This window comes from Dendrobates tinctorius, unplaced genomic scaffold, assembly GCF_039654945.1.
Source record: "Dendrobates tinctorius isolate UK_male_01 unplaced genomic scaffold, ASM3965494v1 ptg000004l, whole genome shotgun sequence".
NCBI classification, from domain to species: Eukaryota; Metazoa; Chordata; class Amphibia; order Anura; family Dendrobatidae; genus Dendrobates; species Dendrobates tinctorius.
This window is the reverse complement of record NW_027361672.1, coordinates 38,141,091-38,166,504: the sequence shown is the minus strand read 5'-3', so window position 1 is coordinate 38,166,504 and position 25,414 is coordinate 38,141,091. Positions and strand designations below refer to the sequence as shown.

At 46.4% G+C, this 25,414-nt stretch overlaps 1 protein-coding gene across 1 annotated transcript; it reads right to left on the bottom strand.

Annotated features, from left to right (window-relative positions):
* Positions 1 to 244: 244 nt before the first annotated feature.
* Positions 245 to 24,716, bottom strand: EEF1E1 (eukaryotic translation elongation factor 1 epsilon 1). The gene is made up of 4 exons (XM_073566987.1): positions 24,554 to 24,716; positions 24,174 to 24,374; positions 11,468 to 11,563; positions 245 to 658 (listed from the first exon to the last, which is right to left on the bottom strand). Exons 1-4 carry the CDS (start codon positions 24,638 to 24,640, stop codon positions 518 to 520), a joined length of 525 nt encoding a protein of 174 aa, XP_073423088.1. The 5' UTR covers positions 24,641 to 24,716; the 3' UTR covers positions 245 to 517.
* Between the last annotated feature and the right edge of the window lie 698 nt (positions 24,717 to 25,414).

Below are 25,414 nucleotides of genomic sequence, written 5' to 3'. Positions count from 1 at the left end.
AAGGAAGTAGAGACATGAGTAAAGTGTCTCAGAATTTTCGGGGATAAAGTGACACATATCAGATTTGAAAATGGGGCTATGCCAGGAAGGTGAAAACAGGCTTAAGGGGTAAAGGAAGACTAAAAATGCAGGTATACATGCCTATAGGCACTAACTTATAATGTTATGCTCCTGATCAGACACCAGCTTTTAGCTGCTAGAACAAAAGTGTCTTATTTAATAAGAAACAAAAAATAAAAATACATAAAACAAGCAATACCCATCTTTTATTGGCACACAGCTTTTTTAAAAAAGAAACTGCAACAATAAAAAAAAATTGTCACAAAGTCTAAATGTAATTTCATACAGTACAATTAAATATTCAATATTCTGTTGACTTCCCAGAAGGTAAACGGATAAAAAATAAGAAAATAGCTGTGTGACAATTTGCTTCCTAAATTCTGCCATATGACGAGGTCCAGACATAACCGAGGGGGGCCAGTAAACATATCTGTACCTACAGCTGGGGGCTGAGCAGCTAATGGACATTAGTATAGATCCGGTTCTTAATAAACACCAAGCTTGGGAGATGCTGCCGAACGCCAGGGTAATGCTGGACGTGACTAAACCATCGGGACACATTGATGTAGGTCTCTTTTTCCTGGATTGAGAGGTCAGCCTGTCAGAGAGAGAGAGAGAGAGAGAAAAAAAATACAATAAAATAAGAATTTGCCAAAGAAAAATTGTGAACAACATTTCTCTTTATCTCCAGTTTGAATGTAAAAGAGAAAATTTGTCAAGCAGGAATAAGTCACAAATTTTGGCACACACACTTTTTTTAAATAATGAGACTTTCGCTTTTATGCTTTTTTGTAATTTTTTCTAACACTAGGGTGGAGCTTAGAGAAAAGCCCGATTACTTAGCGGTATAATGCTCTTTTAAAGAGTCCATGACAGCACCCACTGGAGGTATCGGATCCGCCCCACTTGGAACAGGAAACCCTACAGGAAAATAAAAAGGGGCGGTCCACCTTTCCTCCTCAGTTTTGTATTTCAGAGTACCAGGAGGACCACCGAAGGTTAGGAAATGTCTTTGCTTTTCTAAGTTTTACTTATTCATCCTTAGCAGATACACTTTATTATTGATATCTTAGCAGGGAGGGAGTGAGCGGGTGCTGTCGTGGACTCATTAAAAGAGCATTACCGGTAAGTAATCCGGCTTTTTACTCTTCGCCACGACAGCACCCACTGGAGAGATTCCAGAGACCATCACCTGGGTGGGACCACCGTGCCAAGGACAGTCCTGCCAAAGCTTAGGTCAGAAGTTGATGAAAGGTCAAGTCTATAGTGATTATAGAAGGTAGAAGGGGTTGACCAAATTGCTGCCTTACATATGGTTTCAATTGGAACGTCTCCCCTCTCGGCCCAGGAGGTTGCCACTGCTCTGGTGGATTGTGCTCTGATGTTCTCCGGGGCTCTTCATTTTTTGCGGAGTAGGCTAAGCGAATGGCATCCCTGATCCATCGGGAAATGGTGCTCTTCGTGACTCCGTACCCTTTTTTACAGCCCTGAAAAGATATGAACAGAGCCCTACACTGCCTCCAGCTCCTGGACCTCTCAATATATTTTAGGACAGTTCTTCTAACGTCCAAGGTGTGGAATTTCCGCTCCTCCGAAGTGGAGGGGTCTCCAAAGAAGGTCGGGAGAAGTATCTCTTGAGATCTATGGAAACTTGTTGATACCTTGAGGTATGAGGGGTTTGGTTTTAATATTAACCTATCCTGGTATATCTGAAAAAAGGGTGGGTCTATGGATAGGGCTTGGATATCACTCACTCTCCTAGCCGACGTTAGTGCCACTAAGAGGGCCGTTTTGAGTGACAAGCATTTCAGGGATATCGTGTCTATCGGCTCGAAGGGTTCTTCCATAAGAGCGTCTAAGACCAGTCCTTCCCTTTCTGTAGAAATTCCAAGATAGGAACTATCGGAACTTCTGTGGTATGAGGCGCTGTAGGAAACTGCAGGAATTTTTTCCATATCCTTGTATAAATTTGGGTAGTGGACTGCTTCCTGCTCTGTAGGAGCATAGCAATTAGTGTTTCAGAAAACCCCCTCGATCTTAGTAGCTGCCTTTCAAATTCCACGCCGTCAAGTGTAAGCTGTCCACTTGGGGGTGGAAAAAAGGGCCTTGGGAGAGTAGGTTGGGAATCGAAGGGAGGACCCAAGGATCTGTCACCGACATAATTCGTAGCCATGAGAACCACGGTCTCTTGGGCCAGAATGGTGCTATCAAAAATACTCTCGCCTTGTCCTCTCTGATCTTCCGAATGACCTATGGTAGGAGAATTATCGGAGGGAAGGCATATGCCAGGTTGAACTTCTATGAGGCCTGGAGGGCGTCCAGTATGTCTGGATGATCTGACAGGGACAGGGAGGCAAACGCTTTTATTTTTCTGTTCTTTTTCGTGGCAGAGAGGTCCACCTGAGGTTGCCCCCATAGAGCTACTATGTCCTTGAAGATTCGGTGATTGAGGCACCACTCCCCTTGCCGAAGTGTGTGTCGGCTTAAGAAGTCTGCCTCCTGGTTGTTCTCTCCCCTGATATAGAGGGCCGAGAGGGACAACAAATAACTTTCGGCTAAGTTTAAGATTCTTGCCGGCCGCAGAAGACATCAGAGTCTCTGATCGAGTACCTCCCTGTCTGTTTATGTAGACCACTGTAATGGTGTTGTCCAATAAGATCCTGACATGCTTCCGTTGGAGCTGTGGAAGAAAATGGCGTAGAGCATAATATACCGCCGTCAGTTCTTTTAGATTAGACAAGTAGCCTAGTTCATCTCCATTCCACCTTCCTTGACAAAAGCTATTCCCCATATGGGCTCCCCAGCCGTGGGGGCTAGCATTGGTGGTTAGGATACAAGATGGTACTATGACCCATGGGACTCCTGTGGACAGATGGTTATCATCTAGCCACCATTCTAGAGAAGCCAAGACCTCCTGTGACAAGGTTATCTTGCTCTTGAGGTGACCACTATGTCACCTGTCCTCTTGGAGGATCTGATGCTGCAGTGTGCGGACGTGATCATGGGCCCACCGGACACAGGAAATGAGTGACCCCAAAAGCGACATTGCCCCTCTCAGAGGCATACGTGGTCTACTTATGGCTGCCTCCACCTTCTCTTTTGTGAGTGTAATTTTTACTTGAGGGAGTAGACATCTCTGGGTTTTGGAGTCTAACTGGAACCCTAAGAACATCTGAAGGGAATGCGGAACGAGTCTGGACTTCCCGATAATTAAGAAGTCATCCAGATAAGACACGATTAGAGTGTCTTTCTGACGAAGATAGGCCATCACCTCTGCCATCACTTTGGTGAAGATTCTTGGCGCCGTAGAGAGGCGGATCTTGACTTCGAATACCACCGCGACCCTTAGGTACCTTTGGTATCTATCATGAATAGGATGATGATAGTAAGCATCCTTCAAGTCAATCCCTGCCATTACACAGTTTGGAAAGAGAAGTTTTATGGTGGATCTGATTGATTCCATTTTAAACTTATAATTTTTTATAAACGTATTAAGCTTCCTCAAATTTATAATTGTCCTAAACGTACCATCTGGTTTGGAAATTAAAAATAAAGAAGAGTAGAACCCTCTACCCTCTTGTCCCTCTGATAAAACCCCCTTGGATAGTAGGCTCTGAATTTCTACTTCGAGGGCCTTTTGTTGTACTATAGAGTTAAGGCGGGTTATGATAAAGAAATCATAAGGGATTTGAAGGAATTCTATTTTCATTCCCTCTTTAATTAAACTTAGGATCCATGGACTCAAAGTTATTTGTTCCCATTTTGAAGAAAAAAATTTTATAGTCTACCCCCTACTGGGAGGACTGAATTTTTAGTATTTATTTTCCTTTCTGAATGTTGAACCTCTAAACATGCTACCCTTTTGCTTTTCTTCCTTTGTGGGCCATCTATTTGATCTATCCACTTGTCTCCTTCTTCCAAATGGTCGCCTTTTAAAGGTTCTCCAGTAGAAAGGGATAGAAGAATCAGGGAAGGCCTTCTTCCTTTCTTTCGCTTTGGCAAGTATGTCATCTAGGGCTTTCCCAAAGAGAAATTCACCCTCGCATGGGGCTGCGCAAATCTTAGATTTTGATTGCGCGTCCCCCTTCCAGCTCATCATCCATAGTGCCCGCCTGGCGTTGTTTACAAGACCAGCTGATCTCGCTGATAGCCGCAGAGTGTCTGCTGATGCATCGGCCATGAAGGCTGCCACCCCTCTAATTAATGGAATAGCGGACCGTAGTTTTTCCCTAGACACCTTCTGCTCGATTTGTTGATCCAATTGGTCCAACCACACGAGCACAGACCTGGCGGTGCATGTGCTGGCTACTGCTGGCTTAAAAATGCCTGTGGTGGACTCCCAAGACCTTTTTAATGATGACTCCGCTTTACGGTCTAGCGGGTCCGCCAATAAGCCTGCGTCCTCTACTGGAATAGTAGACTGCTTCGAGGTAGAGGCTACAACGGCATCAACCTTTGGAACTTTGGTCCATTTTAATAGCTCGTCATCGCTAAATGGATACTTCCTCTTTGAGGCCGATGGGAGAAAACTTCTTTGATCGTGTTTTTCCCACTCTCTCTTTATTAGGGCCTTAACTGCCGGTATTACTGGAAACGCTCTCCTTTGCTCTTCCGCCAACCCCGCAAGCATTATTTCTTGTGCGGTTTGGGCGCCCCTTGTCTCCTCACACCCCATAGTGTTCCTCACAGATTTGACTAGGTTATCCACACTATCCAGGGGAAAACAAGATCGTAACTCAATGTCTGATGATGATGATTACGATGATGCGAGTGAAGAGTCAGAGAATATCCCCTGTTCTTCCTCTGACTCTGAGGATCACCTGTTTTTTGCTCCTAGCTTCTGAGGGAGTACTGGCATGGGTGATAGCCTGTATTTCCTCCCTAATTATGGCCCGAATCTCCTTTGAAGACACTGCCGACCCTTGTCTAGGCTCTCTGGCGCATTGCTTACAGAGCTTTTTGGGGTAGGAGTCAGGGAGAGGCTCAGCGCATAAAGCGCATTCTTTATGTTTGGATTTCTCTTTTTTCTTCGCCTGGAAGAGGGGAGACATAGCGAAAGGAGGGGGGGGGGGGAGGAGGTCAGCTTAATAGGCAGCGTATATATATTGCACACTCATCCAGTGAAGCTTTTTATTACCGGATCAGATGGCGGAGATCCTGTCCTAGGTCTTGACTCTCCCGCTTCGCTCCTGCGGGCGGTGTCTGTCCTGGTCGCGCGGTCCCTGGAGGAGCTGCCCCCCGTCGAGTCTCCTGCTGGAGCGTGTACTTCCGCTGGGGATGACATGGCTTCCTGCCGCTAAACTGCGGCGCTTATTTAAATAGATCTTTTTTTTTTTTTCCTCCCGGAAGTCGCTCCTCCTCCCCGGGTTCACCGCGCATGCACCGTTGCGCTCCTCAGCCATCATGTAATGAGTGAACTTCCAGGGCCTAGGAGCATCTGCGCCGGCCGGCTACCGCGCCGCCGCTTTTGTATGCAGCCCGCGCTTCTCCCGACGCTGCCTCTCTCTTTCCATTTTTTTTTTCTTCGCGCCACTGGCGCACTTACCGCTTCCTGCAGCGGTGGCTCCTGCGTGCTTGGTGCCACCTGGCGCGCCCCTAGGTGAGACCGGGCGGCCCCTCCCGGACCCGGTCATCACCTCTAGCCATCAGACGAGGGGGGGAGCCGTCTAACGGAGTCTCCCCCGATGCTGCTTCCAGACCGCAGCCCCTGCCGTTCTCATGGACACCGCGCAGGCGGCGTGCATATGGCCCAGGTACATCTTCCTGGAGGATCAATCCTGAGGTTCCGCGGGAACAGGAAACCAAAACTGAGGAGGAAAGGCGGACCGCCTCTTTTTATCTTCCTGTAGGGTTTCCTGTTCCAACTGGGGCGGATCCGATACCTCCAGTGGGTGCTGTCGTGGCGAAGGGTAAAAAAAAAAAAAAAAAAAAAAAAAAAAAAAAGCATTATCCTGCAGATAATGGGCTAGCCTGCAGGATAATAGTGGTCTGATGTTGTGCAGTCTTGGGCTTTCAGTCAGAGAGGCGTGACTTCAGCTACTGTTCAATGCCATGACGCACCGTGCAGCCGGCTGTCAGTCAGTGCCGAAGCGTGTTTACAGCCGCCGCTCACTATGTACTGAGCGGTGACTGAAGCCGTGTCGACGATGCCTCCATAACAGAAAACCTTAGGCTGTCAGTAGTGCTAAAGTTAGAGAAGTTGTCCACTACTTAGACATCTTCCTCCCATACTCCTCGCTTGGCCCCCATCTATATACACTGTTCAAAAAAATAAAGGGAACACTCAAATAACACATCCTAGATCTAAATGAATGAAATATTCTCATTGAATACTTTTGTTCTGTACAAAGTTGAATGTGCTGTCAACATAATCACACAAAAATCATCAATGGAAATCAATTTTTTGAACCAATTGAGGCCTGGATTTGGAGAGACCCCCAAAATAAAAGTGGAAACAAGTCAAAATGATGCTCAGGATTGTGTGTGGCCTCCACGTGCCAGTATGACCTCCCTACAACGCCTGGGCATGCGCCTGATGAGGTTGCGGATGTTCTCCTGAGGGATCTCCTCCCAGACCTGGACTAAAGCATCCGTCAACTCCTGGATAGTCTGTGGTGCAACGTGACGTTGGTGGATGAAGAGAGACATGCTGTCCCAGATGTGCTCAATCGGATTCAGGTCTGGGGAACAGGCAGGCCAGTCCATAGCTTCAACGCCTCCATCTTGCAGGAACTGCTGACACACTCCAGCCACATGAGGCCTGGCATTGTCCTGCATAAGGAAGAACCCAGGGCCAACCGCACCAGCATATGGTCTCACAAGGGGTCTGTGGATCTCATCTCGGTACCTAATGGCAGTCAGGCTACCTCTGGCGAGCACATGAAGGGCTGTGTGGCCCTCCAAAGAAATGCCACCCCATACCATTACTGACCCACTGCCAAACCGGTCATGCTGAATGATGCTGCATGCAGCAGGTTCACACTCAGCACATGTGACAGACGTGACAGAGTCTGGAGATGCCGTGGAGAGCGACCTGCTGCCTGCAACATCCTTTAGCATGACCGGGGTGGCAGTCAGTTACTATGCCCGGGCAACGCCGGGCTCTTCAGCTAGTAAAATAATAAAGCCTATACTCACATCCCGTGCTGGAGCCGTTCCCACGGCACTCTTCCGTGCTGTTGTTGTGACACATGACCTTGGCGTCCAATCAGAGCTGGAGTCACTGTCCCCACCTTCTGTCAAACTGAGCAGCAAGATGAAGTCCAGGATCAGTTGCAACCCAGACTTCCGCTTCATGTTCGATTTGTTCGTAGGTGGGACAGTGACTCCAGCACTCATAGGGGCCATCGTCAAGTGTCACAACTAGTGTTGAGCATTCCGATACCGCAAGTATCGGGTATCGGCCGATACTTGCTGTATCGGAATTCCGATACCGACTTCCGATATTTTTTCAATATCGGAATTCGGCATCGGAATCGGAAGTTCAGTTGATTGACGGCCTGACGTCATCATGATGCGCGGTGTGTGCGCATCATGATGCGCCGTCATTTCGGGCCTTCCGGGGGTCTCTGCCGGCCTGCCGGGGGGCTGTGCCGGCCTGCCGGGGGGCTGTGTGGACTGCCCGGGGGGCTGTGTGGACTGCCCGGGGTCTCTGCCGGCCTGCCGGGGGGCTGTGCCGGCCTGCCGGTGGTCTGTGCACCCTGTGGGGGTCTGTACCGGCCTGCCGGGGGGCTGTGCCTGCCTGCCGGGGGGCTGTGCTGATGTCCGGGGGTCTGTGCAAGCATCGTCCGATGGGACTACAAGTCCCATCGGGCGATGCCTGCTACCATGACAGTGATTGACACATTAGCCAATGATGGGACAGTAGTAGTCCCATCATCCGGCTAATGTGTTAAATGTTAAAAAAAAAAAAAAAAAAAAAAATACTACATACATACTACATGCATGCTACATACATACTACATGCTACATACATACTACATATATACTACATACATACTACATACATACTACATATATACTACATACATGCTACATACATACTACATGCATGCTACATACATACTACATGCATGCTACATACATACTACATGCATGCTACATACATGCTACATACATACTACATGCATGCTACATACATACTACATGCTACATACATACTACATGCATGCTACATACATACTGCATGCTACATACATACTACATACATACTACATGCTACATACATACCACATACATACTACATGCATGCTACATATATACTACATACATACTACATACATACTACATGCATGCTACATACATACTACATGCTACATACATACCACATACATACTACATGCATGCTACATACATACTACATGCTACATACATACCACATACTACATATATACTACATATATACTACATGCATGCTACATACATACTACATACATACCACATATATACTACATACATACAATACATACATAGACATACAGTACATATAACATAGAGTAACATACTTACCAATACTTGTCACATTGTTCCCCGAAGCCATTGTCTTTCCGGAATAAATATTAACATAACAAACCACAAAAATACTCACCCACGATCCGAAGCAGTCCACGAGTGTGTCCCACGACGATCTTGGGTAGAGAACGGCAGCATCAGATGATGCTGCCGTTCTCTACGGGCTGCAGGAATCCAATGACGGAAGGTAGGTATCCTTCCGCACTGTATTCCTCCGCCACTTAAAAAAAAAAAGTCCCTAGTCTCACTTTATGCCATTGCTGCGTGGGAATTTCCCACACAGCAATGGCATAAAGTGAGACTAGGGACTTTTTTTTTTTTAAGTGGCGGAGGAATACAGTGCGGAAGGATACCTACCTTCCGTCATTGGATTCCTGCAGCCAGTAGAGAACGGCAGCAACAGCTGATGCTGCAGTTCTCTACCCAAGATCGTCGTGGGACACACTCGTGGACTGCTTCGGATCGTGGGTGAGTATTTTTGTGGTTTGTTATGTTAATATTTATTCCGGAAAGACAATGGCTTCGGGGAACAATGTGACAAGTATTGGTAAGTATGTTACTCTATGTTATATGTACTGTATGTCTATGTATGTATTGTATGAATGTATTGTATGTATGTAGTATATATGTGGTATGTATGTAGCATGCATGTAGTATATATGTAGTATGTATGTAGCATGCATGTAGTATATATGTAGTATGTATGTAGCATGTATGTAGTATGTATGTGGTATGTATGTAGCATGTAGTATGTATGTAGCATGCATGTAGTATATATGTAGTATGTATGTAGCATGTAGTATATATGTAGCATGCATGTAGTATGTATGTAGCATGCATGTAGTATGTATATGGTATGTATGTAGCATGTAGTATGTATGTAGCATGCATGTAGTATATATGTGTTATGTATGTGGTATGTATGTAGTATGTATGTAGTATGTATGTAGCATGCATGTAGCATGCATGTAGTATGTATGTAGTATGTATGTAGTATGTATGTAGCATGTAGTATGTATGTAGTATGTATGTAGCATGTAGTATGTATGTAGTATGTATGTAGCATGCATGTAGCATGCAGTATGTATGTAGCATGCATGTAGTATATATGTAGTATGTATGTAGCATGTAGTATGTAGCATGCATGTAGTATATATGTAGTATGTATGTAGCATGCATGTAGTATATATGTGTTATGTATGATGCATGTAGCATGCATGTAGTATGTATGTAGTATATATGTAGTATGTATGTAGCATGCAGTATGTATGTAGCATGCATGTAGTATATATGTAGTATGTATGTTGCATGTAGTATGAATGTAGCATGTATGTAGTATGCATGTTGTATGTATGTAGCATGTAATTTTTTTTTTTTTTTTTTTTTTTACATTTAACACATTAGCCGGATGATGGGACTACTACTGTCCCATCATTGGCTAATGTGTCAATCACTGTCATGGTAGCAGGCATCGCCCGATGGGACTTGTAGTCCCATCGGACGATGCCTGCACAGACCCCCGGAGCCTGCACAGACCCCCGGAGCCTGCACAGACCACCGGCAGGCCGGCACAGCCCCCCGGCAGGCCGGCACAGCCCCCCGGCAGGCCGGCACAGCCCCCCGGCAGGCCAGCACAGCCCCCCGGAGCCTGCACAGACCACCGGCAGGCCGGCACAGACCACCGGAGCCTGCACAGACCCCCTGGCAGGCCGGCACAGCCCCCCGAAAGGCCCGTACAGACCCCAGAGAGGCTGTACAAGGGCAGGAAAGGATTTTTCTTATTCCGATACCGGAAGTCCCATAGACTTGAATGGGACTTCCGGTATCGGAATCGGCGATACCGATACTTTTTTTAAAGATCGGCCGATACCATCCGATACGATACTTTGAAGTATCGGACGGTATCGCTCAACTCTAGTCACAACAGCAACTCCGTAGCCCCGAGACTGAGTGCCGACACCGGCACAGAAGGCGAGTATGGCTTTTATTATTTTATGGGTGTCAAACATTTGGATCAAAAAGAGGCTGTCCTAGTAGTGGACAACCCCTTTAATCTCCTCCTGGCAGTCGGGCTTTCAATGCAAGGACTAGACAGCGTCAGATTACTATTAATCCCGTATCGGCAGGTTCCCTTTAATGGAAAAGGCACAGGGTCATCTGAGGTGAAACGGATTATTTATATATAATTAAAAAAAAATTATAGTTGAAAAATGTGACTACCAATAATAGGGCCATGCTGTGCTCTTCCCGTCTCAGCAGTATGCTTGTGAAGAGTCAGCATTGGGATCAGTAAGTTTTTAGCAGAGCTGTGATGGGGGTGGGCAGAGAGCTGGGAGGCAGGAGAAGAACACAATGGGAAGACCTGGGCAGTGCAAGGACTGGCAATTGGGGGAAAAGTGAAGGACTAGTGTCAGTGAGTAAATGCCTCTCCGGACTAGTCCTGACTCGTTATTATACAGCAAGGTGCTGGATATATATTTACTCCGATAACAGAAGTTCCATAAAACTATAGGTCTTCAGGTGTTACAGGAATGTTTCTAACAGGTCAATGAGCAGCTTCAAAGCAACTTTTTTTTTGTAGAAAAAGGTATGAGATTGTTGGGGCTTTGTCGGAGGAGTGCATAATTCGGACAGCACACTGACCATTATTAGTCAATGTAGGCGTTCAGAGGACAATCCCCTCTCACGGACTGAATGACCAAGTGAAAACCAAACAATTGCAGCATGCACTTTGGCCGATTTGTGGCCCAGAATAGTGCACGTAAATGGCTGGTAGCTCTGGCAATGTCCGATATTTGATGAGAAGACAAAGCTGCGGCGGAACCAGGGTCTGAGTTTTTGTATGGCTGCCCGAACCTGGCTTAAAGATCAGATTTTTTTATTTTTAAATACTTACTATGAATGGATGCAACCCATAATAAGTTAAGATATCAGCCACAGTGATTGCATTTCCAGCCATGTACACTTTATCCTCCAGATAGGAATTTAGATCCTGAGAAAATAAAAGTAGCAATAGAGAAATGACAAATGAGACCACAATGCCGTGCATATTGCTCAGTCACGTATATTACATTACTAGTAACAGAACGGTAAAAAGAACCATTATTGGATGAATGCATAGTACGAGGAAAGCATAAAGGAGGTTACAGATCCCAACAATGCAGTGGTTTTTATATACTGTATATACTAGATGGAGTCCTGATGCTATCGCATCAGGGGGGCAGTAATGTCACGATGGGGGCAGACTTTGCAGCATTGAGAATCCCCCCCCCCCCCATGTGCTCACCCACTTATCCACTCTCTTTCCCCATGTGCGCTTTCTCTCTCCCCCATCTGCTGTCTTCTAATGTCATGTCAGGGATCAGCCGAATGATTCACTGCACCTGCGCAGAATTTCAGCAGGTGCAGTAAATCAGACCGCCGCCATGTTTGTGCAGATAGCGGCGGTCACATTAAGGCTGTGTGCCCACGATGCGATTCGTTTTTGCCGAGATTTTCGGCGCAAAAACATTTAAAAATTGTGTACAGAACGCCCCCCCATGCATTCCTATGGCATTCCGCACATGCTGTGCTAATGCTGCGCTTTTTTCTGCGGCGGAATCGCATCATGGAAAAAAAAAAAAAAAAAAAAAAAATCGCAGCATGATCATTCTTTTGTGCGGAATCGCAAAGAATTGCCGCGATTCCGCACCCATAGGAATGCATGAGAATCGCTTACTTCCCGCATGTGGCTATGCCCACCATGCGGGAAATTAAGCGTCTCATGTGCGGTTGGTACCCACGGTGTGGAGGAGAGGAGACTGTCCTCCAGGCCCTGGGTACCATACCCCTGTAAAAAAAAGAAAAAATACAAAATCGGGGTATATTTACCTTCCGACGTCACGCGCTGCATTCCCGGGCCTCAGCGTTCCCAGTAATGCCTTGCGGCAAGGGCCTGTGATGACGTAGTCTCGCAAGATCGCTATAGTAACGCGAGACCAACGTCATCACAGGTCTCGCAACGCATCGCTGGGAACGCTGAGGCCCGGGATAGCAGCGCGGGACGTCGGAAGGTAAATATACCCTGATTTTTTATTTTTTTATCATTTTTAACATTCTATCTTTTACTATTGATGCCGCATAGGTGGCCTCAATAGTAAAAACCTGGTCACACTTGTCAAACACTATGTTTGACGAGTGTGACCAACCTGTCAATCACTTTCCAAGCGATGCTTCAAATCGCTTGGAAAGTGCTTGAGAAAATCGCGGCAAAATCACGCGTAAAAAACCGCGCGATTTCTGGGAAGGAGTCCGGTTTTCACTGTGCGTTTTAAAACGCTACGTGGGCACATAGCCTAAAACTGCGCATGCGCTCCTCCTGTACAAAGATGGTGGCGGTCAGTGAATCATTTGGCTGATCCTGGCGGCGGCGTGTTCGCGATGGTGTTCCGCTGGTGGTACCGCTCAAGAGGCTGCATACGGTGTATACAGTGTGTGTGGGGTGCGTACGGCGTTCCAGTTGTGTAGTGCAGAAGTCTGGTGGATACACAGCTGATAGTCCTACTGAATAGACGGTTAGAATTTGTATTATGGCAAGGAAAAAGCAGCTAAGTAAAGAAAAACGAGTGGCCATCATTACTTTAAGAAATGAAGGTGTCAGTCAGTCCGAAACATTGGGAAAACTTTGAAAGTGTTCCCAAGTGCAGTGGCAAAAACCATCAAGCGCTACAAAGAAACTGGCTCACATGAGGACCGCCCCAGGAAAGGAAGACCAAGAGTCACCTCTGCTGCGGAGGATAAGTTCATCCGAGTCACCAGCCTCAGAAATCACAGGTTAACAGCAGCTCAGATTAGAGACCAGGTCAATGCCACACAGATTTCTTGCAGCTGACACATCTCTACAACAACGGTTAACAGGAGACTTTGTGCAGCAGGCCTTCATGGTAAAATAGCTGCTAGGAAACCACTGCTAAGGACAGGCAACAAGCAGAAGAGACTTGTTTGGGCTAAAGAACACAAGGAATGGACATTAGACCAGTGGAAATCTGTGCTTTGGTCTGATCAGTTTAAATTTGAGATCTTTGGTTCCAGCCATCAGAGAGAATGCAGCATACTGTATAACCGTAGGAAAAACATGGGCCGCACAATCACTGACAGATGCACTGAAATGGATTCCTATTCTATGAGGTGCAGAATTGCATGGCGACTACCACATGGCACCAGCAAAAGAAGTCGCCCATTGAAAAAGGATCTGAGATTGGAATACCACTTTAACAACTAGAGGTGTTTTTGTATTTTCATTTTTTGCTCCCCTTCTTCCCAGAGCCATAACTTTTTTATTTTTCAGTCAATATGGCCATGTGAGGGCTTGTTTTTTTGCAGGACAAGTTGTACTTTTGAATGACACCATTTGTTTTAACATATAGTGTAATGGAAAACGGGAAAAAAATTCAAGTGCTGTGAAATTGCAAAAAACTGCAATCCCACAGTTTTTTTTTTAAATTTCTTTACCATGTTCACTAAATGCTAAAACTGGCCTGCCATTATGATTCTCCAGGTGATTAAGAGTTCATAGACACCAAGCAAGTCTAGGTTTTTTAAGTGGTGAAATTTTTTTCCAAAGTTTAAAAAAAAACAAAAAAAAAACAGTGCAACATTTTCCAATACCCGAAGCGTCTCCATTTTTCATGATCTCAGGTTGGGTGAGCGCTTATTTTTTGTGTGCCGAGCTGACATTTTTAATGATACCATTTTGGTGCAGATACGATGTTTTGATCGCCCTTTATTGCATTTTAATGCAATGTTGCAGTGAACAAAAAACTTAATTCTGGCGATACTAAATATGTGTATGTTTGATTTTTTTATTATTGTTTTATTTTGAATGGGGCGAAAGGGGGGTGATTTGAACTTTTATATTTTTTTTATTTATTTATTTTTTTAAATAATTTTAAAAGCATTTTTTTTTTTTTTGCTTTTTGCATGCTTCAATAGTCTCCATGGGAGACTATAGGTTGCACATAGGCTCTGATACATACAGGTGATGAACAGATCACCTGCATGTAGCAGAAATGCTCACTTGCTATGAGCGCTGACGACCAGGCGGCGCTCATAGCAATCTTGTTTTGACAACCATAGAGATCTGCTGGAGACCTCTAGTTGTCATGCCAGCCCATCGGTGACCCGCGATTACGTGGCAGGGTCACCGATGAGCGGGATTCTGGTAAGCTTGCCGGAAGCCTGAGTTAAATGCCGCTGTCAGACTGACAGCGGCATTTAATTAGATAATAGCCGGGAGTGATGTATCAGTTGACGTGCCTGGAAAAGTGCGGGCTCATTGCTGGAGCCCGCACCAAACAGGGGGAGTCCAACATCGGCGTATTATTACATCTGATGTCGAAAAGGGGTTAAGAGCCACTTTGTACGTTAATGAGTGATCCTCGATTTTCAATTCTGACCAGTGTCACTTTATGAGGTAATAACTCTGGAACACTTCAATGTATCCCAGTGATTCCTAGAATGTTTCTCCATGACACACTGTACTTCATTTTAGTGGTCAATTTTAATTGATAGGATTTGCGCTTATTTACGAAAATCTCAATGTTTCAATTTTTCACACTGAGTTTTTATGCCCTTAAACCAAATAGTTATAGAACACAAAATAGTTAACATTTCTCGTGTCTACTTTACAACAGCATCAAGTTAGAAGGGTTAAAAGCCAATTAGCGTTTTTCTAGCAAAACTTACCTATGGGGCACGTATGTGACAGAAAATACCCAAAAGTGACACCCCTCAAATAGCTGAAAAGCACATTTAAGTTTATTAACCCTTTAGGTGCACAATGGGAATTAAAGCAATGCGGAAGGAAAAAATGAAAATGTTTCCCACATAATGTTGCTTTAGACCCCTAATTTTTAATTTTCACAAGAGTAACAGGAGAAAATGGAACACACAATTTGTTGTGCAATTTCTCTAGAGTACACAGATACCCCATATATGGTGGAAATCTACTGTTTGGGTGCACGACAGGGTTCTGAAGGCAAGAAGCACCATTTGACTTTTGGAGAGCAAAATTGGCTGGAATAGATAGCGGACACCATGTTGCATTAGCAGAGCCCCCAATGTGTCTAAACAGTGGAAACACCCCCACGAGTGACCCCATTTTGGAAACTAGACACCCAGGTGCTTAGTGGAATTTTAAAGTACTGGACTGTAATAATAGAACTACACTTACCGGTAGTTGGGTTTCTAAGACCCTCCACGATAGCACATAGGAGGTTGCCTCCCCATCCTGATTAGGGACAGGAAACAAGAGGTTAAATAGCCCTCCCCTTCCTCTAATCCCCAGTGTTTTCCAAGGACCACATAGAGTGAATGCTTGAAATATTAATTCACATAAGTCACAAGAACAAAATTTTGTTAGGGGGGGAAATTACCCGTGCTGTCGTGGAGGGTCTTAGAAACCCAACTACCGGTAAGTGTAGTTCTATTTTCTCTAATCCCCTCCACGACAGCACATAGGAGGTATACCAAAGGATAATGGTTTAGGGAGGGACCATGGCTTGCAGGACTTTCCTGCCAAAGGCTAGATCTCGTACTGACCTAAGATCTAATCTATAATGCCTCGTGAAGGTATAGACTGAAGACCAGGTCGCGGCCTTGCAGATCTGCTCAATGGATGCATCAGCTTTTTCTGCCCAGGAGACGGAGACAGCTCTGGTGGAGTGGGCTTTCAGGGATACCGGAGGAGGTAGATCCTGGCTTTTATAAGCGGCCGTTATCGCTTTTTTGATCCAGTTAGCTAAGGAGCTTTTGGACCCTTTCTTCCCCTTGTTTGGTCCGCCAAACTGAACAAAGAGATTCTGATCTTTCCTCCAAAGTTTTGTCTCTTCCAAATAGGTCATAACTGCCCGCCGGACATCCAGTAAATGGAATCCTCTTTCTCTCTCGTCCCTCGGGCTATCACAGAAGGAGGGCAGTATTATTTCCTGGGATCTGTGGAAATCTGAAGACACTTTTGGCACAAAGGAAGGGTCTAGCCGAAGAATTAGCCTATCGTCCAGAATTTTTAGATAGGGTTCTCTGATGGACAGAGCCTGAATTTCTCCCACTCTCCTTGCCGTTGTAAGGGCTACGAGTAGTGCTGTTTTCCAGGATAGTTTACCTATCTGGGCCTGGTCGATGGGTCTAACGAACCCTCCATTTGAACCTTTTAGTACTATATTCAGGTCCCATGTCGGGGCCATGTTGGATTTATTTGGATGGATTCTGGAAGCTGCTGACATAAACCTCCTGATCCATCGATGCTCTGCCAGGCTTTGATCGAAGAAAGAACTTAGGGCTGATATTTGGACCTTCAAGGTGCTTGGTTTCAGACCCTTGGATAACCCATCCTGTAAAAAGTCTAGGATCTTTGACACGTTGGGGTGGAAGGGATCTATGGGAGTGGATCTGTACCATGCTGAAAAGGTTTTCCATATTTTGGAATATATATGGCATTTGTAATAGGTTTCCTACTTTTTTGAAGTGAAGCTATCACTGCATCTGAGAGGCCTCTGGCTTTTAGAATTGTGGTTTCAGAAACCAGGCTGCCAAGCTTAGACTGTGGAGAGCCGGGTGAAGGATGGGACCTTGATGTAGAAGGTCGCGGTCCGTGGGCAGCATCAGGGGACCCTCTGAGTTCATCAGTTTTAGGGCTCCGAACCAGCTCCTTTTTGGCCAGAGAGGGGGATTCAAGATAGTGTTGACCCAGTCTGTCCTGACCTTTTGCAGAGTTCTTGGTATTAGGGGAATCAGCGGAAAGGCGTATGCCAGTCCGAAGCTCCACTGGTGAGCGAAGGCGTCTACTCTTGAGTGTTTCTCGTTCAGCCCTATGGAGAAGTAATGCTTTGTTTTGGCATTCTCCCGGCTCGCAAATAGGTCTACCTCTGGGAGACCCCATTTTTTGTTTAAGGTCTGGAATACTCTGGCATTGAGGCTCCATCCCCCTGGATCCAAGTCTGTCCTGCTTAGGAAGTCTGCCTCGGTGTTGTCGGATCCTTTTAGGTAGAGACCTGAAAGGGACTGGAGATTGTGTTCTGCCCAGCTGAATATTCGTGCCGAAATGTTTTGCAGACTTCCGTATTTTGTGCTGCCCTGATGACGTAGATGGGCCATAGTGGTCATATTGTTGGGAGTAAATTCGGACATGGGTTCCCTGGACTAATGTTTCTGCTGCCTTTAGGGCTTCTTCTACCGCTCTCAGCTCTCTGTAGTTTGAAGATTGTTTTTCCATGTCTCTGGGCCAGAGTCCCTGCAAGATTCCCTGAGATGATACTGCTCCCCAGCCGCGTTTGCTGGAGTCTGTTGTGATTGATGTCATGGGATCTTGTATCCAGGGTGTCCCTTTCGCTAGATTTCCCTGGTTGAGCCACCAGTTGAGAGACAGCTTTACGTGCTGGGGTAGTGAGATTCTCGTATTGAGGGTCTCTGGGTCTTTGTTCCAGCCGGAAAGGATACATCTCTGGAGTATACTTGAGTGGGCCTGGGCCCAGGGGACCGCTTGGATGCACGAAGTCATTGACCCCAATGTTGACATGGCAAACCTTATGGTCACTGTTTTCTGACTTTTTAGAGTCTGAACTTTTGATCTCACACCCACCTGCTTGGTGGACGGAAGAAAAGATATTTGGTTGTGGGAATCCAGGAGTATCCCTAGAAAGATCTTCCTGGTTGAGGGATTCAGGTCTGATTTCTCCATATTTACCATCCAGCCCAGGGACGTCAGGGTCTGCAGGACTGTTTGTAGGTGTTGTCTTAGAATGGTGTTGGAAGGAGCCAAGACCAGGAGGTCGTCTAAGTAAGGGACGACACATATATCCTTCCCTCTGAGGAATGCTACCACTTCTGCCATTATCTTTGTAAATGTTCGGGGTGCCGAAGAGATGCCGAAGGGTAGAACTCTGAATTGGTGTACTTTCGTGTCTAGAGTGACTGTGAACCTTAGATATTGCCAATGGGATGGATGGATGGATGGGAACGTGGTAATAGGCCTCTTGGAGATCGATGGTGGCCATGGCAAAGTCTCGTCCAATCAGTGGTATCGTAGTCTTTATCGATTCCATCTTGAAGCGTTGGTACTGGACGTATTGGTTTAGCTTCTTCAGATTGATGATGATCCGGTATTTCCCACTTGGCTTTTTTACTAAGAACAGTCGTGAGTAGTGGCCCTGACCTTGTTCCAGTTCTGGGACTGGAGAGATTACCGCTGATGATAGCATCTTTTTGAGCTCGCCGTGTAGAATCTTTTGCAGTTTTGCTGACGGAAGAAGTGTAACTTCCAAGTTTTGTGGGGGGCTGGAGGAAAATTCTATTTTTTCTCCCCATCTGACCGAGTCCAGGATTTTTTGGTTCGTTGCTATCTCCTGCCAGCTTGGGAAGTAATCTGCAATTCTGCCCCCTACTTGGTTGGCGTCATTTTTTGTCTCTGTCTGAACGGGAATCGTGAAAAATATTCCTGCCTCTTCCGCCTTTTGGGTAGCTCCAACGTCCCGTTTTCCCTTTACCCCTGTATTGCGGGGTTTGAGTCTGGGGTGGATAGGGTTTTTTCATTGGTGGTTTTGGCTCAGGAAGGTTTTTCTTCTTGTCGGTCACCTTCTCTAATAGTTCGTCCAAAACCGGCCCAAATACGTATTCACCTTTGAATGGGATAGAGCATGATTTTGATAGGATATCCCCACTCCACATTTTTAGCCATAGGGCTCTTCGAGTGGTGTTAGAGAGCACGGACGTTCTTGCCGCAATACGGACTGACTCCGCCGAGGAGTCTGCTAAAAAGGCGGCTGCCTTCTGTAGAAGTGGTAGAGGCTAGGAGAACTTCCTTCGAAGTTCCCCTTTTTATATGGTCTCCTAGCTGCTGAAGCCAGAGGTACAGGGTCCTGGTTACACAGGCCGATGCAACATTTGTTTTCAAGGAAGTCGCTGAGGCTTCCCAGGACTTTCTCAATAGGCTATCCATCTTTCGGTCCAGCGGGTCTTTCAGCTGTGAGGAGTCCTCGAAGGGTAGCGTAGTCTTTTTAGCTACTCTGGCTACCTGGATATCCACTTTTGGAATCTCAGTCCAAGGTTTCGCGACTACTTCGTCCAGGGGAAATCGATCCTTCATTTCGCCCGGGATACTTAGCTTCTTGTCCGGAAGTTCCCATTCTTCCAGGATTAGACTCTGGATATTATCATGGATAGGGAAAATCATTTTCTTCCTGGATTTCAGGCCGCCAAATAGGCCACCCCGCTCAGTGCAGGATGACCTATCTTCTTCTACTCCCATTGTGTTCCTGACTGCTGAGAGTAGTTCATCCATATCGTCTGAGGAAAAGAACCACTTATCTTCTGACTGGACTGGGGTTAGTTCACCCTCTTCCCTCCAGTCCGCCAAAACCGATGATTCGGGTTCTGAATCTGAGATGTCCTCAGGGGCGTATTTCCTCTACCTTCAGGTTGAGGGCCCCCCCCCCCCGGATAACTGGGAGAAGGTAGACAGGGACGACTGGATTTCCTGTCGCATCATCCCTCTATCAGGGATGGTTGTTCCTCCCGTATGATTTTTGCCGTGCACTGCTGGCACAATGTCTTTTTATAATCAGGGGAGAGTTTTTTCCTACAGATGGTGCATTTTCGGCTTGTGAGTTTTTCTTCCGTTTTTGGTGTAGGATCCTTGTCTCCCTGAAAGAGAGAGAAGGAGGGGGGCCCCTAAGAATGGGTCCTAAACCAAAAAGGTATATACCCTTTTCCAAGTGTACTCACTGGGCCAGGGTTTGAGCTGGGCTCTGCAGACGCAGCTTTCAGGGAAGGCGCATCCATCATGCAGACGTTTGTCCTACCTTATGGCGTCTTCCATCAGGGTCCTTAAATAGGAACCGAGATCCAGCTACCTTTTCCTCATCCAATCGGATGAGATCGCTCCCCCTCAAGTTCCAGGCGCCACCTTTCCTCTTCCTTTTTCTTTTTTTTTAAATTTCCCGCCAAAATGGTGGTGCGTTCCACTGTGGAACGCAAGGAGGAAGCGACGTCGCATCTCCGGGCCTTGTGGTGCACGTCACTTCCGGTGCATGCCGCTCAGGAGAGACAGGCATGCGGCGCGCGGGGGGGGGGGGGGGAGCAAATACCGGGCTGGGGAGCTACGGGAGGTCCCCAGCCCCAATCACCATCCAGCATTGCCGAAGTGCCGGAGGATGGTGCGGGTCCCGCCAGCGGCGGGAGCAGGAACGGGGAGGAAGGTGCAGGACGATCGACCCCGGCTGCCCGGCTCAAGGAGAAACCCGGGATGTCGCCGGACCCATCCATAGAGCACATAGCACATCTTCATTCCTGTTTAGGGACAGGAAAACACTGGGGATTAGAGGAAGGGGAGGGCTATTTAACCTCTCGTTTCCTGTCCCTAATCAGGATGGGGAGGCAACCTCCTATGGGCTGTTGTGGAGGGGATTAGAGAAAATTACATTTTTTACCCAAATATGTTGTTTTAGCCCCAAATTATTTTAATATAGGTAACGGAAAATGGACCACATAATGTGTTGTGAAATTTCGTCTGAGTACAGGGACACCCCATATGTGATCAGAAACTCTTGCTTGGGCAGACAGCTGGGCTCGAGAGGGAGGAGCGCTATTTGACTTTTGGAGCACAATTTTACTGCTGATGCCATTTCACATTGGCAAAAGCCCTGCGATACCAGTACAGCAGAAAGCCCCACAAGTGACCCCATTTTGGAAACTACACCTCACAGAATTCAGCTAGGGGTGTTGTGAACGTTTCGAACCCACAGCCATTTCACAGAATTGTATAATATTTGGCTGTGACAACGAAAAATTAAATTTTTCCACTAAAATGTTGTTTTAGCCCTAAGCTTTTAATTTTCAAAAGGGTAAATACTAAATACGAGACCACAAAATTTGTTACGCAATTTCTCCTGATTACGGCAATACCTCAATATTTGGTTATAAACTTCTATTTGGGCACATTGCAAAGCTCAGAAGGGAAGGAGTGCTAAAGCAGAGTGCAGATTTGTCTGGAATGGTTTGCGAGTGCCATGTCACATTGGCAGAGCCTTTGGGGGTGGCAGGACAGCATGACACCCCCCCCATAAGTGACCCCATTTTACAAACTACAGCGCTTAATGAAATATTCTAGTGCAGTGATCATATTGACACATTTGTTTCAGAAAAAATTTTACCATTGGGCGGTAAAGAAAAAAAATTAAAATGTTGTTTTAGCCCCAGATTTTACATTTTCACAAGGGGAAATGAGTAAAATCAACTACACAATTTCTGTGGAAGGTGAAAATAACCCACATTTGGCTATACAGTACTGCTTAGCCACACGGCGAGACTCTGGAGGGAAGGAGCTCTTTTTGACTTTTTGGAGCGCAGGTTTTCCTAGAATAGTTTGCCTGAATTGCCCCCATGTTGGAAATTGCATCCCTCTGGAAATGTAATGACAGGTGTAGTGATGATTTTGACTCCATGGGTGTTTTTTAGAAACAAACAGCAGTGGATGTTGCAGAGTGAAAACTGCAAATGCATTGCAGTGTCCGTACATTCTAGCGACCTGGAGATATGCACCCCATAGATTACCGTAAGTGGGCTCTCCTCGCTACAGTAATGGCAAACATGTGGACGCTAACTGCAGTTGAGGCACACTGGGCCTCAGGAGGAGTGGTGCATTTGAAATTAGAAGCGTTGATTTCGTTTTATTTCTTTTGGTGGGAGCCATTACACTTTTCGACATCCGGATGCAGCAGAATTGGAGATCGGTGTGGGACGTGTGATGGACTTACAGCTGACCCCTTTGGAATATTTGATGTTTTAAAGGTAACAAATGGATAAAAGAGGGTCAGTGAGTGTTTTGTACAAATAAAGAACTTTTCTTTGTATGTATTTTTTGCTTTAAACTTTCAAGGTTAGTAACAGGGGTGTCTTATAGACGCCTCTCCATTACTAACCCCTGGGCTTGATGTTAACTGACATCAACCCCAAAACCATTACCCCGCTTGCCAATGCACCAGTGCAGGCAGGAAGAGCCGAGGCTAAGAGCTAGAATTGGCGCATCTAATGGATGCGCCATTTCTGTGGTGGCCGAGGGCTGGTGTTATTGGTTTGGGAGTGGACCAATATCCATGGCCCCTTACCAGGGTATTAATATCAGCCTGCAACTGTGTGCTTAGCCTTTGCTGAATAAAAATAAGGGGGAGCCCACATCATTTTTTTTTTTTTTTTGGGGGGGCACAGGTACAAGAGCCCCAAGGCCGCGAATGCTGACACCGCTGGAACGGGAGGCGAGATTTTTTTATTTTATCGGGGTCAAATATTTAGATTGAGAAGGAGTTGTTCTAGTAGTGGACAACCCCTTTAAGCGCCATCATACTAAAACATGAAGCTTTAGATCAGAGTTCTCAACCATGCGGCCCCTGAGGCAATCATCTGCGGCCCGCAGTGCACCACATGTCTCACCCCCTGAGACAGGTAGAAGGGGGAAGGCACGCAGCCATCCAGGAGCGCGCGATGGCTGTGTATTCTGTGTGCACAGGACCTGTAATGAGGTCACAGGAGGGGGAGGAGTCAGGGGGTCACATGATCAGGGGCCTCATTGTATGCAGAACGCTGCGGTCTTTGTCTGTGCTGGTTGTCATGGTGCTGGGTAAGTTTCTGTGTGGGGTCAGGAGGGGTTTACAGGGTGCATGGAGCAGAGCCGCGTGTGTGCGCGCGAGGTTTGCTGAGCGGAGATGTGCGTGTATTTTGGCATGGGGTGGGCCCCACTTGAAAGCTCGCACTAGGGTCCATAACTTTGTAGTTACGCCACAAGAGAGGAGGAGTGCGCCACTCCATAGTGGCTGTGGCCCTGCATGATGACATCTCTCTGGCGCTGTGTAATGATATCACGCCAGCGTGCAGAGAGCGGTGGCGTGACTTTCCCCCCCCTTGCTGGATTTTGCAGGTGACTGTGGCTGTGTACAGCGAGATGATAGCGCCGGCTCACATGCAGAACTCACACTATCATCCGCTGAGGTAAGCTGTACATCGCAGCTGACAACCTATTTGAACGGCCACGATCGGTATTTGCACCGTTCGCGGCCGTTTAACCCCTTAGATACCGCTATCAATTGTGACTGTATTAAGTTTGAAAGGAATGTGGCCCGCCAGCTTAATTTTTTTTTTATGTGCGGCCCATTTACTTTGCCGAGTTGGAGACCCCTGCTCACTGAAGCCAATCTCCTCTAATATATGCAAGTCCCAAATGGAAACGTCCCTCTAGTAACTCACAATTCCAGTGGGACTTTATCTGAAAGGTGCAGACTGGTGGCTTCCATTGTTATCAGCAGGATCTTATACAGGATTGCAGCTAATTAGTGACTTCAGCTCATTTTCCTATTTATATAATGAAGAACCCTACAAATTCTAGTACTTGACATAGGTAATTGTGTGCAGATAAAGGTTTTATTCCCCTGATCCCCATCAATGTGGACACGGAGATGAACGGGTAGATACCAGAAGGACGATTCTCCTCGTAGTCCCCATAGTGTCAGACTCAAGCCGCTCAGCTGTTCCCTGCACCCCGATGCCATCATCACAGAGGACATGGTCTTGTCACTGACCTTTAGTGCAGTCCTGACATCTTCCTTGGAGGTTAATCTGTCTATGCGTGTTGTTCGGTATTCTAGCCATTGCTGCACAACGGCCTTCTCTTCTATAGAGACACCTAATAGTTCCTCTTTCTTGGCTTGTGTAACTAAATGGGAGGCAATGGTGGCGAGGCCTGCCAAGCTGGGACCTTTATTGGTCTGAAGCACAGGAATCTGGAAAAAAAAATAACAATAAATGGCAAAACACAGTCTGCTGGCTGCCTGAAGTTACCACTAGAGGGAGCATGGAGCTAACATCATGCTGTCCTTAGCACAATGGTCTGTACGCTACTTTTATGTTCATTAGAATAGATCAGCAACTTAACATGGGTGGGGGCACAATGCGAGCTCACCTGGCTGCTCCCCTGGACACGGCTGCTGTACTTTCCCGCTTTCAGCCCCAGACATTTCTCCAGCGCGGTCAGCTCCTCCACCGCCATCTTGGTTGGCAATTCTCATCAAGCCACACACGCTGCCAACCACACTGTACGCCCCGCCCATCGGGAAACAGCTCACTCTCATTGGTCATTACATAGGCAGTGGCTCGGTGCTGCGCAAGTTGCTAGCGATGATTGGTGGATGTCATGAACGGGGCGTATCCTTATGGAACCATAGAGCTGAATGATCTGGGGGAAGATCGCCCGCAGCGTTGACGTGTGGCAGTGTGTTAGATTAGAGCGGCGGGGGAGAGTCATACTCGTCTCCTCTCTGCTGGCCTCTTAGTGACTGAATAAGCACAGAATTGTATTGTGGTGGCAGAAAATGTAGAAGAAAGCACGGAGGGCCCCACTTCACTATGCTGAAAAGGGTTCTCCATGAGCGTGTATAGAAAAGAGAGGAAAGAGCCTGCCCACAGTGGTGGGAACACCAGCCTGATCTAAAAAAGTAACAAAACGTCATTATAAGCCACAAAAATGTCATTTATAATAAAGCTTTGTTACTTTTTCAGATCAGGCTGGTGTTCCCACCACTGTGGGCAGGCTCTTTCCTCTCTTTTCTATATGGTGGTGGTGGCAGAAAAATGTTATTTTTGACCTGTAAGACGGTTTCATTTCTTCACTGATGCATCATAAAAGCGCTTTTATTAAGCAATGTGGAACTTACTGATCTATGGTTATGGGAAGATCGGCAGTGATCGCTCCCTCTGTTAGTACAGCCTTCTGCATGGCTACGTGGAAGATCAGCAAGCAGAGATGAGTGAGCACCAAAATGTT